Source organism: Aspergillus caelatus, assembly GCF_009193585.1.
Source record: "Aspergillus caelatus strain CBS 763.97 unplaced genomic scaffold BDV27scaffold_138, whole genome shotgun sequence".
NCBI lineage: Eukaryota > Fungi > Ascomycota > Eurotiomycetes > Eurotiales > Aspergillaceae > Aspergillus > Aspergillus caelatus.
The window spans coordinates 55,093-69,012 of NW_022475401.1; the positions used below are offsets into that span (position 1 = coordinate 55,093).

At 48.4% G+C, this 13,920-nt stretch overlaps 4 protein-coding genes across 4 annotated transcripts; 2 read left to right on the forward strand and 2 right to left on the reverse strand.

Moving 5' to 3' along the window:
• Positions 1–3,497: 3,497 nt before the first annotated feature.
• BDV27DRAFT_16734 (uncharacterized protein) lies at positions 3,498–5,066 on the reverse strand. Its single transcript, XM_032074454.1, has one exon. It carries the CDS (start codon positions 4,718–4,720, stop codon positions 3,578–3,580), a length of 1,143 nt encoding a protein of 380 aa, XP_031925643.1. The 5' UTR covers positions 4,721–5,066; the 3' UTR covers positions 3,498–3,577.
• A 2,841-nt stretch (positions 5,067–7,907) lies between these two features.
• On the forward strand, positions 7,908–9,766 carry wetA (developmental regulatory protein WetA; the record flags this gene model as incomplete). Its single annotated transcript, XM_032072902.1, has 2 exons — positions 7,908–9,595; positions 9,691–9,766. 2 exons carry the CDS (start codon positions 7,908–7,910, stop codon positions 9,764–9,766), a joined length of 1,764 nt encoding a protein of 587 aa, XP_031925644.1.
• A 175-nt stretch (positions 9,767–9,941) lies between these two features.
• On the reverse strand, positions 9,942–11,295 carry BDV27DRAFT_131315 (uncharacterized protein). The gene is made up of 3 exons (XM_032067606.1): positions 11,118–11,295; positions 10,934–11,050; positions 9,942–10,825 (listed from the first exon to the last, which is right to left on the reverse strand). Exons 1-3 carry the CDS (start codon positions 11,188–11,190, stop codon positions 10,449–10,451), a joined length of 567 nt encoding a protein of 188 aa, XP_031925645.1. The 5' UTR covers positions 11,191–11,295; the 3' UTR covers positions 9,942–10,448.
• Positions 11,296–11,473: 178 nt separating this feature from the next.
• BDV27DRAFT_131316 (calponin homology domain protein) lies at positions 11,474–13,901 on the forward strand. Its single transcript, XM_032067607.1, has 2 exons — positions 11,474–11,972; positions 12,038–13,901. The coding sequence occupies exons 1-2, from the start codon at positions 11,806–11,808 to the stop codon at positions 13,737–13,739; spliced, it is 1,869 nt and encodes a 622-aa protein (XP_031925646.1). The 5' UTR covers positions 11,474–11,805; the 3' UTR covers positions 13,740–13,901.
• The last annotated feature ends 19 nt before the right edge of the window (positions 13,902–13,920 follow it).

The following is a 13,920-nucleotide window of genomic DNA, read 5'->3' on the forward strand; positions in this document are numbered from 1 at the left end:
AGGAAGAGACCGACGGTGAAGAAAGAACGAGAGAAAGAGAAAGAACGCAAGTGCCGTCTTCTTCCATCCGGAGGCAGATCAGGAGTACTAAACCAAGGCTAAGGTCATAGTAACGGCGGAGAAGTTTAGTCAACAAGTCTAATTCGGAGCACACCACCGTATTAGGATTCTTTATTATTAGTCTAGTCCCCATGAATTTAATTTTAATTAGAATTTATTTTATTATGACTACGACTCTGCTCCAATTTTTTTTTTTCTATTTGGCGGAAATACTAAGGCTAACTGCCCATTGGAGTTTAGCGAGACTGCAGGATCAGGAGAGACGGAAAAGTGGAGACGCACGATGGCGCATCCTCTTTGGGATCCATGGGTGGAGCCAACAAGTACCTGACTAGTCACCTTCTTTCTAGTCAACCACACTAGTTTAACTTGAATGTTACAGGGTCAGGCTTAGTCTAATGTGTAGTAGTCCGTACACTGTACAGAATACATACACTGTGACCAAGGTGTCTGTTATCATTGCCCAACCTAAAGAAAGCCTTCACAACACTCCCGTGTCTCTCCCTCTCTTAGTGTCAAACACTGATCTAACTCTCGACACGAGCCCTCATCATCCAATTGATTCTAATCACCCTTGCCACACATCGGAGTACACCTCCGGGACGGGATATCCCCTTCAGCCCGTGGAAGAAAACCTGTAATAGTGTTCTGATAAGCAACTGATCGTTCCACGGTTCTTCTGGTCATCATTCTGAGGTGATAAACCGACAAGTTACTGCGACAGGCAAGCCCTGCGAAGAGAAAGAAGCCCAAAAGAAGACCAAAAGAAGGTCAAGATGACACTGAGACGGAAACGATCTCCATCCCGAGAAAACTAACGAAAGAAAAGGGCTCCACTTGGTCTTCCGTCCCAAGCCACCTGAAGAGCCAATCCGATTGGGGTTTACCCGTCCCAGCTCCCAGGGTCAGGGGGCGAAACGACAAGAAAAAGGAGCACCAAAAAAGAAAAAAGGGAAGGAAGGAAGGGAAAATGGACCGGCAAGAATTTCGCCATGTTTCAAGTCTGTATTAAATCTATCTGTAAGTTCTGGGGGATCATCATATTTGCTTTTTGTCGGTTCTGACCGGCTTTTCACCACACGCTGAGGTGAGCGAAAAACCTTAGTCCATGCCTATTCTTGCCTAACGACTAAGCACGAGATGGTCCGCCTCGTGTCCTAAAAATTTGAAGAATTATCATTCCCTCTTTCTCTCCGGATCGGCTCTCGCGCACGCAGTACCGGAAAACCGACTCTCCATCCAAACTTAGTTTCCCAAACTATTGGAGCTGATCCAATCGTGTCCCAATACTACTTGGGGAGGAAAAGAGGCTGATCCACCTGACACTATTGTTCTTCTTTATCCATACCCTGCCCCAGATTAATCTGATTGGATGTACCCTCCATCAGTATTTCCTCCGACTCTGTGTCTCCTTTTTATTAGTATTACTTTTTTTTTTTTTTTTTTTCTCTTCTAATCCACTTAACCGCCACTCAATTACTCCATACACGACCACATACGGAGTACGGATTACAGTAAACCAGAAAAAGAATACAAAGAAAGGAAGGAAGAAAGAAGGAAAGAAGCCTACGACTATCCAACCCGAATCCACCAGAAAGAACCCCGAAAGGAGACGATCATGACAGCACGCCCGAGCACAATAACGGGGCACAGGTCAACACTTCCCCATACAGCCACAGAGCTTACTCGACGGCAGCAAAAGCCGTGAGGCCCGTGACGCTTAAAGTTGTAGGAATATACATAGCACGGGCTCCTGGATAAAGCAAAAACATCCTCTATTCAAATACTCCCGTCCAATCCACGCCTGAAATTGGCCATAGCCCTGCGGATATGAACCCACTAAGTTATCAAAGTTGCACCCCCCCCCCGGCCCTCTCAGGTACGTGTCGATGATCTCATTCGGCAGTTGACGAGGTCGGAACGAGAAAAGACAGGGACCCCATTTCGGGAAATGGCGATTTCAAATCAAAGGCTACGTACTCCGTAAGTACTAACTTCAATTGATGGCGGGTAGACTAATGCCCGTAACTCCATTCGTGGGTCGGTCGTTTTCTCCAGCGGGGTCATCATAATAAACCATGGTTGGTGGTGACAGGTTCATTTAGATTGGATTAATCAACCAGATCATGGGATAAATTAAAGTGATCTCAGCTGAGATCAGCTCAGCCAACATAGTGTGTATGTGTGTGTGCGTGTGGTAAGCTGAGAAAGAAAGTATATTATATCTAATGTACATTGTCGGTACGGAGTAGGGCACCGAGTTAGTCGCCACGATGGAGAAACGATAGGATAGTAGATACAGAATACTCCGTACTTACATGACTCAAGTAGTCGATCTTCTCAGAGCAAATTTCCCAGGAACCACTGGAAAAGACAGAACCACCCAATCTATACCCCGGTCCATACGTACGCATTATATACTAGTATAGTATACAGTAGTAGCAATATATTAGGTAGTATATGTACCAGTCGCCCAAAAAGTACCAATACATACTCTGAGACCTCCCAGGAAAACCCGCAGGATTCACATCCCAGCATCCCCCACTGTAAAACACATCTGAATCAGCCCACGACCGCAGTGGTCGTCTCACGATGGACCAGGATGTCGGATACCTGCATGCATGGACTCGGCTCCACCCTTACTCAGATGATACTAAAATCATCCGGCCCCCAGCGGAAAAAAAGAAAAAAAGAAAAAGCAATACTCCGTAAAATAATTGTTTGATTACGTCTCGGGCTAGCCCTAGCCTTCTGTCTGCCTATTATTTTTCTTTGCTTTTGGGAACCGAACATTTAGAATCTTGCTTGCATATTTTAGTTAGTCGGGTTGCACTATCGGACATCGTGGCGTTTGGGGGTTCTAGACGATGACGGCATCGTTTGTTGGTTTTCAGTATTTACGTGTGCTTAGTTGGATATGCGTGCAGTAGGGGGTGATTTAAGACATTTCATTTTTGTCTGTATTAGTAGTGGTTCGCATGATCGGCATATCTGATATTTTTTGGATCTTGTGGCTTAAGCTTGGGGAGATCTGTGGATGTGCCTGGCAATAGGTTATGTCAGTGCGGTCTTGAAATCAATGGGAACTTGTTGGAGGTTCGTTATGCCTAATTTTTAGCTTCATTATTGGCCTTGGAACTTCGGTACTGTCGCCTCTTAGGGCGGTCCTAAAAAAAATGACTTACGGAATCAGAATCAACTTTTGAGCTTGGGGATGATGGTACGGCAACAATCGCTACAACCCAAGGGAAATGCGACGGCCTACATAAGAGACAGTCAAAGCTTTCCTCGTGGTTGAAAAGGGAGCCGTGTAGACATATGCCCGTATTGTTAAATGAACGTGACCATGGCCACTGAAACTCAAGATTTCAAAACTGAATAGATTAACCCGCTAGATAAAGCTTTTGTAAATCGCTATAGATAAATCAAATAAATTCCAGTGTTTCCGTGTCAGACTTTTGTCCTATGTTGGCTTCGTTCTTCCTGCACTGAAGCCTTTTGTTGATCGTAAATCATTTCAATGGACCATATAGGGTTTCCAGTTTTCAAGGGCATACGCGACCCCACCAGCAAAAAAGCTCAGCTCATCATGTCCGATCTTGACATCACAGGCCAATCTTTCGGAGAGAAGGCCCTCAATCTTCTTCAATAAGCTCAGGTTAAGACTCTCACGGGTCCTAGTCGCCTGTTCCAAAGCTCCCTTTTCTTCGCTGAGGCTTAAAAGTTCATCAAACTCCTGCTTGGCAACGAGGTTGGGAAATGTTCCAATCACATGGTCGAGGGCATGATCAAGATAAACCCTATCGGCAATATCTGCCTCCAAGTACGGCGATGTAACACGACCCATCTTGATGTCGCCAACCCGCGCGTGCAGACGCGACTTGTAGCCGGGATCAGCGATCCCATTGATGCCATTCATGTAGGCTATGAAAAGCCGCTTATCTAGATCTATGACATCACTGGTATGTTCTTCAGGCAGCTGCTTGATGGAGTCACTGATACCGCCATGTTCGGTGTCATCGAAATCGTCACCGATATCGTTTCCCTCCTGTAATTGGAGGCTGCCAGATGCCCTTGCCATCTCCATAAGCTCATGGCAGGTCAATTCCGTACAGGGTGAGTCTTCTTCTTGGAGCTCTGGCGCTTCAATATAGCGCAGGTTGGTGTCAAACCTAACATTGTTTGACCCGAATGAAATAAAGGAACCATCGGCTGAGTCGTCGTCGTAATCATAGTCATTGTCATCATCTTCGCTATATTCGGACATGGAGTCCGATTCATCTTCCCAGCATGTGACGTAGTACACTTCATCGTCATCGGAATCCGAATCGGAGTCGGAGTCGGAGTCGGAATCATCTTCTGATAAAAACTCAAACTCTTGTTCAGAAGCACCCGATGCATAGCCGGACTCAGATTCTTCGTCTTCCTCGATTTCGGCATACCGTCTCTTTAAGATCGGCTTCAAGTACGGACGATCTGCCGTTGCCGTAGTAGGTGTTACAGACGAGACCACTGACGAATTGACGGTGGTCGGGTTAGTCGATGTGACTGAAACTTCATCAGATGCATAACAGCTGTCCTGAGAGAGAGAGATTTCGAGGCCAGAGAATGTCGAAGAAAGAGACTCCCAGGACTTTTTGTTCATAGTTTGGTTGCTCATCTTGATAACCTGTGATCTGTGTTCGAGACACGTTCTGCCAAGTACCAATGTAGGTATGTTGAGACCCAAGGCCTTGACAACAGGTGAAGAATAGACCGTTTAATTTATTGAAAAAGGATCAGTAGTTGTGTTTTCGATTTTGAAAGTTTTTGGCTTCGAAGGCCTCCGAAGAACCGGTAGGAGTCCATGGTGAAACACAAGCGTGAATCAAGGTATTCACCTAGTGGAGGCTGACGAGGGCATCCCCGACAAAAACAATCTTGGAATACATCTTGGTGATTACTTCGAGATCCGTGAATTTCTTAAGGTAAAAGACATGCACTTCTGGTGCTGCTGAAGGTTACCGGTACAAGGCTCCGGTTTGAGTCCTCTCCTCGTTTTCAAAAAAGGGTTGATTTTGATGGACTCTGCGTTGATATACATATAGACTGTAGGTGTGCGTATTCGAGATCTTTCAAGGTATTTTGATCGCCCACGACGCGTTGCGTGGCCTTAACAGGGATAGTTGAGTCTGGACGAGAAAGCGCGACTTCCTCGACTGAATCAGAGATATATTCGCGTCGTTGTACCAGAGATGATGAGTCGAGCCCTGGGCTTATGAATTCACGCCACTTTGCGTGGGATGGGGTGAGAGATTTGGCGGGGGCGCGAGGGGTAACAATCGGAAGATAGTCAGATTGCCCCAAGAGAAGTTCAGAGATACACTATCATGAACCCACACAACAAACGTGTGGTAGCGACAAGAGTGGTGATGATGAAACAGCACAGGGTGCCTGTGGAAGGAAGGTCAAGGAAAGACGACCGTCGCTGACAGTCCTGCCTTGGAGTCAGATTTCCGTCATCACCCACCACCTGACCAGTTGCGGCTGTTCGCCCCCTTCTTTCGGCTCCTTTCGGCCCGGCTTCGGAAGTCCTGAAATGGTATAGCGTTCCTCGGCTGCCGCTTGTTTCCCAACGAATGAAGTCATGGCAACCAGTTCGGTGTCTAAGTTGATCCGCTCCGGGTTAGGGCTTCTGGACCGGAGTACTGCGTACCCGATCTGGTACTACTCAATATAAGCTATTATAAGCAAGTATTGAAGTAAAGAAAGAACTGCGTCAGGCGGGATGATGGTTGTGAAACACGACAAAATCTAGGTTGTACAATCAAGATTGAGTATATCCCTACTAATTCTATAAGAATTCATGTGTACTTATGTTTAATTAGCAAAAGTACTGGTCACAGGAGGTTTAATGAAGGACACTCGCCTTAATCTGGCGAGCATCAACGAAGGAGATCTTTGTTCAGTACCTGCAGATATGCAGGTACCACAATTGAGCGTATACTTCGAGTATACTTTGAGGCAAGGTACTGATATGTCCCTTGTACTCTCAACCTAATCCGTCCCTAGATGTTTATCATTCTTAGTGTCAAGCATTCCAATCTCAAAATAGGTTCCTTCTTTGAGGAACACAAGGGATGCAACGATCTTATCTGCGCTTTTACCAATCGTAGTAGTTCAAGCATTCTTTCATATGGCTGCTTCCCCCCTTTACCCTCCCAATCTCTCCCACCTTACCCACTGTTCGAAAGTCGACCCCTGGTTGAGTTAAGTGTTCTTTCTGATCCTGGCAGCAGTTGTATCCAGTTTGGATTTAGGTGTTTGAGCCTCGACGGGTAATCTCCTACAGATCTTGGCAAACCATGATCGCCGTTTGTTTGTTGCACAATAACTGCCTTCCAGAGATGAACTACAAGGATAAGACGGATTTGGACAAAGAAACCGCACTTGGGGCGTTCTGAGCTACATCAACATCGCGTGGTCTTGAGTGAAACGTGATAGCTATACTATATCCCTGTACAACAACTAAATTACCTGTTGAGAAATTAGTCGGTGGCGATCTCTGGTGATCCCTTGCGATCTAGAGCACATTTTAATTTTGTTGATATACAAGATGAGAAAGACTGGATGCAAACAATTGAAGACTGGTCAAAGGGAGCTGTTACGCGTCAGGAGGATTAATTATAGAAACTTCAGGAGAGCAGATTAGCACCTGCCGTGCATATCTTTTGTTCCAAACTTCTTTGAAGTTACTTACTAATTGGAACACAACTAGAATCTGCTAGTATGGAAATGATTTCCCCTTGATGAGCACTTATTCCGTGCATGGTTACTGGAGGCGCGCATTCCTCTCCAGCTCCAGCATTCCGGGATCCATTCCAACAGGGCGATCGACTCCATGGCATTGGAGGGCTCGACCGCTCGAGCAGCTCCTACTCCACCGAACTAGTCAGTAAAGAATCCCATTGAACAAGGTTCATTTGAGAGTGGAGGGGGGGTCTTTCCCGGATACCCACACAAGCTCTGGGTCTAATTCATAGGGTAGTATCATGATTCATGACGCTTACATTCGGTACGTCATTTCGCCGTGATGGGTGCTTCCCGTTGAGGAACGGCCCTGCTCCAACTAAGAAACGCGCATGGGCTGCGCGTACAAGCCGGCCAGTAGCTACTTCCATTGTTAACGATCATCTCTCGCCATCATTGGTGTGCATTGGAGGACACCTCTCTGGGGTCCTCGTATGACTGTCCTGCTGATACAACACACCCTGTTTCTGGTATAGTAAGGGTTGCATTCTACCAAGTGGCTAATGGGAACATCCGAGCATTCTCTCTGTCAATGAATGTGGGCAAGCCCTTGAGGTATCCAATCAGCCACCCAGTTTTTCAACCTCTGTGGTTGGTCGGAGCAGGGTACTCAGGCATTCATGTCAAGCAATGGGCCCAGGGTGGACCATATGGAGAGCTTCCCATCATCCCCCCTCTGGGGCATTCCTTACCCATCTTTAGAGCAATTGGAATGTGTGTAGAATCCCAGAGGCTGGGTCCCCGGCGCAACGATTCAAATACAGGCCTCTGTCTGTTGTTTGTTTTCTTTGTCTTCTTTGCATCTTCTGCAGTGTTTTCTTTGATTGTCAAACCATCAAACCACTCCTACACACCAAACATTCCAACATCGATCGCTGCAAAGAATCGAAGCTCTTGGACGGATCGCCGGCTAAGGATCCGCAGTTCCCTTCGACCCAGAGTATACGCTGGTCGCCAATCAGATTGGACCCTGCCCACCAATTTTTTGGTAAACGTTCTCTTTGACAGCTGAGGTTGGAACCACCATCGCCGCAAACGGAAAGGGAATATCCGACAAGATGTTTGCACAACCTTTCGACCATCCGTTCAACAACGATGATTTATTCAGTCAGTACGTCAATATTGATGGCTCGAGTACCGACGGCAACAAAGACGTTTCATTCCCTGGCGACTTTGATCAATTCTTTTCGCTGGACTCATTGTCAAGTAATTGTGGCGAGCAGTCACCCATCATCTCCACTTCCAAACAACAAACCCATCCTTCACCACAGTGGGCGAAGGATCTCTGGAGCCTACCGCCAGATGCACCCTCATCTCTAGGCCAAGCCCCCCTTGCATTTCAAGACACGATTCATCCCTCTGCTGTTTCAGATCTAAACGTCAACCTTGAAGCTTCTTCGACGACTCGCCCTGCAGAGACCCGCTCTTCGCCGACAACTCCCCCGGGAACTCCACGCCGTAAACCAAAAAGTGCATTAGTCACTCCGAAGTCTATCCAACGTCACCGCGAACCTAATGGTCGTCGTGGTTTGCAGCACAAACAAAGCTTTTCCCCCAGCTTGACACGTCCTACTCAATTCCAGAAAGGAAGAATGGCGTACCAAGAAGCTTGGGCGCACCGACTTCAGAACCTGAATTTCCTCCGTAGTGCTGATGACCGATTTCCACTGTCGCCGCCGCCGTCAGATATCCTGCCACAACAAGAAAACATAGCTGCCGATAACAGCGCCGTACACATCCATCATTCGGGAGACTCCGGCGAGATGCATCATCACTTTGACTCTAACATATTCACCCCATCTCCCGCGATCTCCATGCCATCGCCATGTACGGGAGTGCTATCAAGACAGCAAGCCCGGTATTTAAGCCACTCCAATAACTCCACGGTGACTTCGAGCCCCCCTTCAGCAGACGACATCTTTCCCTCCCCGCATTCCTCGGATCCCCAGTCCATGTCATCCTGGAATTCCGATGCGCTCGGCACTCCCGGGCTTCCTTTCACGCCTGATCTTCAGAGCCACGATGCTCAGGCCTGGTGGCCTCCCATGAATTCTCGGGTGCCCCAACGCCAACCTTCCTATCAACAAGTAGTCACGTCGCCCCCTCCACAGCAGCAGATCCAGAACACCACCCATCAGCATGATTTGGCCAATAATCAACATGACATCCTGCAAGGGGGTCTTATGATCCAGATGGATCCCTCTGCGTATGACATGACTGCTACCGCCAATTCATCGTTTTCCTCCTCCACCATGGCTCCGGCAGCGTCCAATTGTCAGGAGAACCACGCTTATAGCCACGTGCCTATCGCTCACCCTAAATATGTTGACACATCTTCCTTTGCAACTCCTCAGCTTCATCAATCGCGATCACCATCTCTGTCTCCGCGAGCAGATCGATCCCCCAAGAACGGATTAGCCATGCATCACAGCATCACCATGAAAGCTCAGCGCCGTCAGCCCGGCCGGAAGATTTCCTCCAACTCAATGAATGTCCCTAAACCTGTCAAGGGCCTTCATGGATCGGGCAGCCCCAAGGGAGCCGGCAAGTCGGTAACTGTATCATTTGTAAACTTTACGCCAAATGACAGTCAAAAGATTCTCACAGGAGTTGCCCCCAGTGGCAGCTCCAAAACCAAAGCGCGTCGGGAGCAAGAGGCCCGTGACCGGCGTCGCAGGATTAGCGAAGCCGCACTTAATGCAGTACGGAAAGCCGGTGGAGATGTGGAGGCTCTCGAGGCTGTGATGTATTAAAAAACTGGAGTTAATCCCGTTGGCCTGTTTGACTTCTTGTTTTATTTCTGCTATATACCTTTTGCCCTTATATTACTTTTATATTCAGTGTTTCCAGTTGGTCTGTTCGGTGTTTGATGGATCCGGAGTCTAAAACACTGAGAGAGGATCTGTTTGAGCGTTAGATTTGTTCCTGGCATCTTAATCAGCCCCCCGGGCCGTCTTACCTAAACCTAATTAGGCATAATGTATTCCACCTTGATGTACATATCGAGTCTCCAAAAGTACACCAAATGCCATACCACTTTAATATATATTTTTGGTCTTCTCATTGGTTCAAGTCCTCTTTTCTAGTTGATAAATATATATCATATTGGATCAAATATCATGTGAGTCACGAACGTCATGATGCACACCAATATATAAGAAGAGCCCTTTAGATCGCATAACTAGTATACACAGTTCCAACCCCACTCAAAACGAGGGCCATTAGATCTCATAAAATACATATCTAAAGTACAAATATCCAGTTCTAACTCCAGTATTTAACATGAAGTATCAAGCCACTCGGACAAGATCAGCATGTCATGAACCAAGAATGGCCCTGAGCCCATCCTTTCCCTCAAATCACCAGACGATATAGCCAAGTCGCGCCCCTAGATCTTCTCCGACGGGAGGAAAGCGCAATACAGCTTTGAAACCAAAGCTATCAGATAATTCCCGAGCCGTCACAAGCCACAAAGTAACCAGACATCGAATTGACAGCGGCCAATCGCGACAGTTCGAACGGAATCCTTCAAACGGCGCGTGTAATCTACCGACGAGATAAAGATCGACATTTCCTAATTTCTATCCCGTCATTGAACCTCATCTCTGAGACGGCTTCGGTGTCCAGGATTGCGGCTGCCAGTCCTGGCTAGGAGCTCCTCGGGCTGCAGCCCAGGGGTCCTTTTTAGTGACTGGTGTCTCGACGTGGTCCGTTTCTTTGGGTTCGGGTGTAGGGGCAATATTTCCATGTGTATTGTTGCCCTCCGTGGATGCATTCATGGTCGCATCTGTTGTTTGGGTTGCTGGTGCTGGTTGTTTGGTCTGTGGCATGTCGAGGTAGGAGGGCTTGCTGGCCCAGCGCTCATCGGCCAGTCGGGCCAGTTGCTTAATTTGAATCTGGCGGAGAACGTCTTGTTGTTGCTCTTGGACGGAGGGGGGTTCGGCTCGGACGTAGCGGAGCCATTGGTGCCATTGTGCTGGATTACCATTTTGTCAGTTCATAAATGATTTTCTAGCGTGTCTTGCGAGGGCAAATGAGGGTGGAGTAGAGTAAAGTAGTTAGAAAGGAGAAGGAAGTTGCTTACGGCTCACTTGGACATCCGCATAATGGGTTTTAGGATTGAACTTGACAATCCGTCGGTATCGCGCAGCATTCAAGGCATCTTTAAATTCCCAGAATGTGTTTCCGGAGAGATCCGTCCCTATTACAAAGACATCTAGTCTGAGACATTGCGGATAACTAGGTAGCAACATTGAGGTTGGACATACCGACGAGGAAGGATTTTCGCCACGGCAATCGAAGGCTCTTCCACTTGAACCACAGACTATTTACCGGACTCATTTCGAGGCCGATCGAGAAGAGAAATCAGGCGGCTATGAATGGTAAGAAAATCAAATAAAATAAAAATGGGGAAACTGAAGCAGCGTCATCCACCTTGACGTGAATTGGGGGGCTTAGACAAGACTTGGGCACCGAAGGGATTCATTGAACGACGGACGTCATCGGGTAAGGCAGGGCTGTGATAGGTCACGGTATTGGCGGCCTACTAGTCGATCTACAGGAGACAGAAGGACAACAGCATTCCATTCCATTCCCTACCCGGTTGCTTATGAACAAGTATACTAATTATTCTATTCTGTATCACTTCACTATTCTCATATATTTCCCCCCCCCCCACCACCCCTTTTTTCTCTTTTCTACTGTTCTTCCCCTTTTAACTTGAACGCTACTCTGTATATAACCCACCGAGCTATTCGATTCTAGATCCATTCAATTTGCCTCTTTTCTATATCAGGAGCACCGCCTCCTATTCCGCCCCCTTGGTTCCCGTACCACGGTTCATGCCAACGGCTGGCAGCATTAAACAGTCAATTCCATCTGTCGGTCGTAGTGAGAAAGAAGTCTAACGACTACTCACGACAGACTGATTGTTTCAGATAAATCCGAATCTCAAACATGGCTTCCGTTACGTCACTGGATAAGGATTTGCGCAGTCTGCGACTGTCCCGCTATACCCCGCAGGCTGCCGCAGAAGTCCGCAACTGGGTTGAAGAAGTCCTCCATGAAAGACTACCAGCAGGAGATCTTCTAGATGCGCTCAAAGATGGCGTCGCACTGTGCCGGTAAGCTGAATAATTACGTTTCTTACATTCTCCTACCGCAATTCGACGTACTAACGTAATCCTAGGCTGGTCAACCTTGCCGTTTCCCCCGGCGTCAAGTATAAGCAGTCATCGATGCCCTTCGTGCAAATGGAAAACATCTCACACTTCCTTCGCGCGTGTCAAATCCCACCCCTGAGCCTTCCTCCGCATGATGTTTTCCTCACTGTCGACCTTTATGAGGCCAAGGATCCAGCACAGGTACTGCAGTGTCTGGTGGCCTTCAGTAGAAGAGCTAATGCTCTCCAACCCGGCAAATTCCCCCGTTCGATTGGTCCTCAAAGCAAAGTGGGTGCTTTAAGCCCCAATGCGACCGGTTCCAGTCAAGGTGCCCATACACCATCTCGGCCACGGGGACTCAGTAATGCAAACTCCAGCGCCTCTGGATACTCAAGCCCGGCCAAATCTCCAGGCCCGGTGAGCAGTTGGAGCAAAAGAACGGATGAGCATACGACGATGCCAGCTTGGAACATCCACCAATACGGCTATATGGGCGGCGCCAGTCAAGCCAACCAAGGTGTGGCGTTTGGTGCTCGACGACAGATCACGACCGCGGCACCAAATGTACCGAGTCTGGCCGAAAAGGAGAAGCGCAGACGTGAAGAAGAAGAACGCCTGCGCTTGGAGTTCGAGGAGTCAGAGCGCAGACGTCAACAAGAGCGAGAGGCAGAAGAAGCGCGTGCGCGAGCAGAAGAGGAGCGTCGATGGGAGGAGGAAACTGCCCGTCTAAAGGAACAAGAGCGACGCAAGCTTGAGGAAGAGCGAAAGAAATGGAACGATCAACAGCGACAGTGGGAAGAGGAGGAGCAGCAGCGTCAGCGCGAGGAAAGAGAAGCCGATGAGAGGCTGGAGAAGGAGAGGTTGCGCCGTCGGGAAGCCAATGATACCCGCCTGAATGGACAGTTCCTCAGTCAATACCAAGCGAGTCAAGCTGGACCGGACCAAGCCCCCGCCGAATCCTCAGAAAGCCGGCGCATAAAGGAACTCGAGCGAGAGTTAGAGACCGCAAAGCAAAGGGAAGCGGAATATCAGCGCGAGCGTCAGGAGCTGCAAGTAAAACAAGCCGTACCTGCTGCGACTCGTGCACCTCGCCCAGTACCTGTGCCTCCTAAGCCGAGCTACGATCTGTCCTCGCTCGAGTCAGAACGCCGTCTACTTCGCACGGAATGGAACAAACATCAAAACGAAGAACCAATTGCTGAATCGGTCAGCCCCCTTCCGTCCCTACCACCCCGGCCACTCCCAGAGCCGGCCGCTACTTCACCTCGGCCCCTTCCGGACCCAACGCTCTATGCCTCGAAACCCACGAATCAAGAAAGTCGCGTAGACCGTTTCCTTGCATCCAATCGACCTCCCGTTGCACCAAAGCCGGCCACTCATCGCCCACAAGACTACACAACGACTGCCGAGGTCGACGCAGAAAATAGCCGCCGTGCAGCAGCACAGCAAAAGACCAAAGCGGGCGGATGGGCTTCCAAGTCGTTGCTCGAACGTGAAATGGAGCGCGAGCGCGAGCGCCAGCGTGAGTGGGAGGAGAACCAAAAGCAAACGCAACAGGCCGCTGCCAAAGGCATGAAAGATGGTAGTATCGGCGTTGGACCGGGACAAGGAGCCTGGGATGTGCACCAATACGGCTTTATGGGTGGTGACAACCAGAACCGGGGCGGTCCTGGCCTGGGAGTTGGAGGCGCAAGGAGACAGATCATTGGCCCTCGTCCTCCTCCGTGATCAGATATGTTGAAGTCCGGGTAGTGGTGTTCTAGTCAAATCTTTTATACCTATTTGTGTTTGCCCGATGATGGCGGTTATTCGTGTTTTAGAGTTTGATTTGAAATATTGTACCAAGAGCTTGGTGGCTAGCTGTAGAAAAATCATAAGCAATTTGAATAATTTATTTAATCAAGATATA

What these genes read in the sequence shown, in the direction of transcription:
- BDV27DRAFT_131315 (XM_032067606.1), bottom strand. Translation starts at nt 11,190, where the DNA reads ATGAGTCCGGTAAATAGTCTGTGGTTCAAGTGGAAGAGCCTTCGATTG. An exon ending in GCGAAAATCCTTCCTCGTCG is followed by an intron (nt 11,051 to 11,117) that starts GTATGTCCAACC and finishes TCTTTGTAATAG; the next exon opens with GGACGGATCTCTCCGGAAAC. An exon ending in TGCGGATGTCCAAGTGAGCC is followed by an intron (nt 10,826 to 10,933) that starts GTAAGCAACTTC and finishes ATGGTAATCCAG; the next exon opens with CACAATGGCACCAATGGCTC.
- BDV27DRAFT_16734 (XM_032074454.1), bottom strand. Translation starts at nt 4,720, where the DNA reads ATGAGCAACCAAACTATGAACAAAAAGTCCTGGGAGTCTCTTTCTTCG.
- BDV27DRAFT_131316 (XM_032067607.1), top strand. Translation starts at nt 11,806, where the DNA reads ATGGCTTCCGTTACGTCACTGGATAAGGATTTGCGCAGTCTGCGACTG. An exon ending in GATGGCGTCGCACTGTGCCG is followed by an intron (nt 11,973 to 12,037) that starts GTAAGCTGAATA and finishes ACGTAATCCTAG; the next exon opens with GCTGGTCAACCTTGCCGTTT.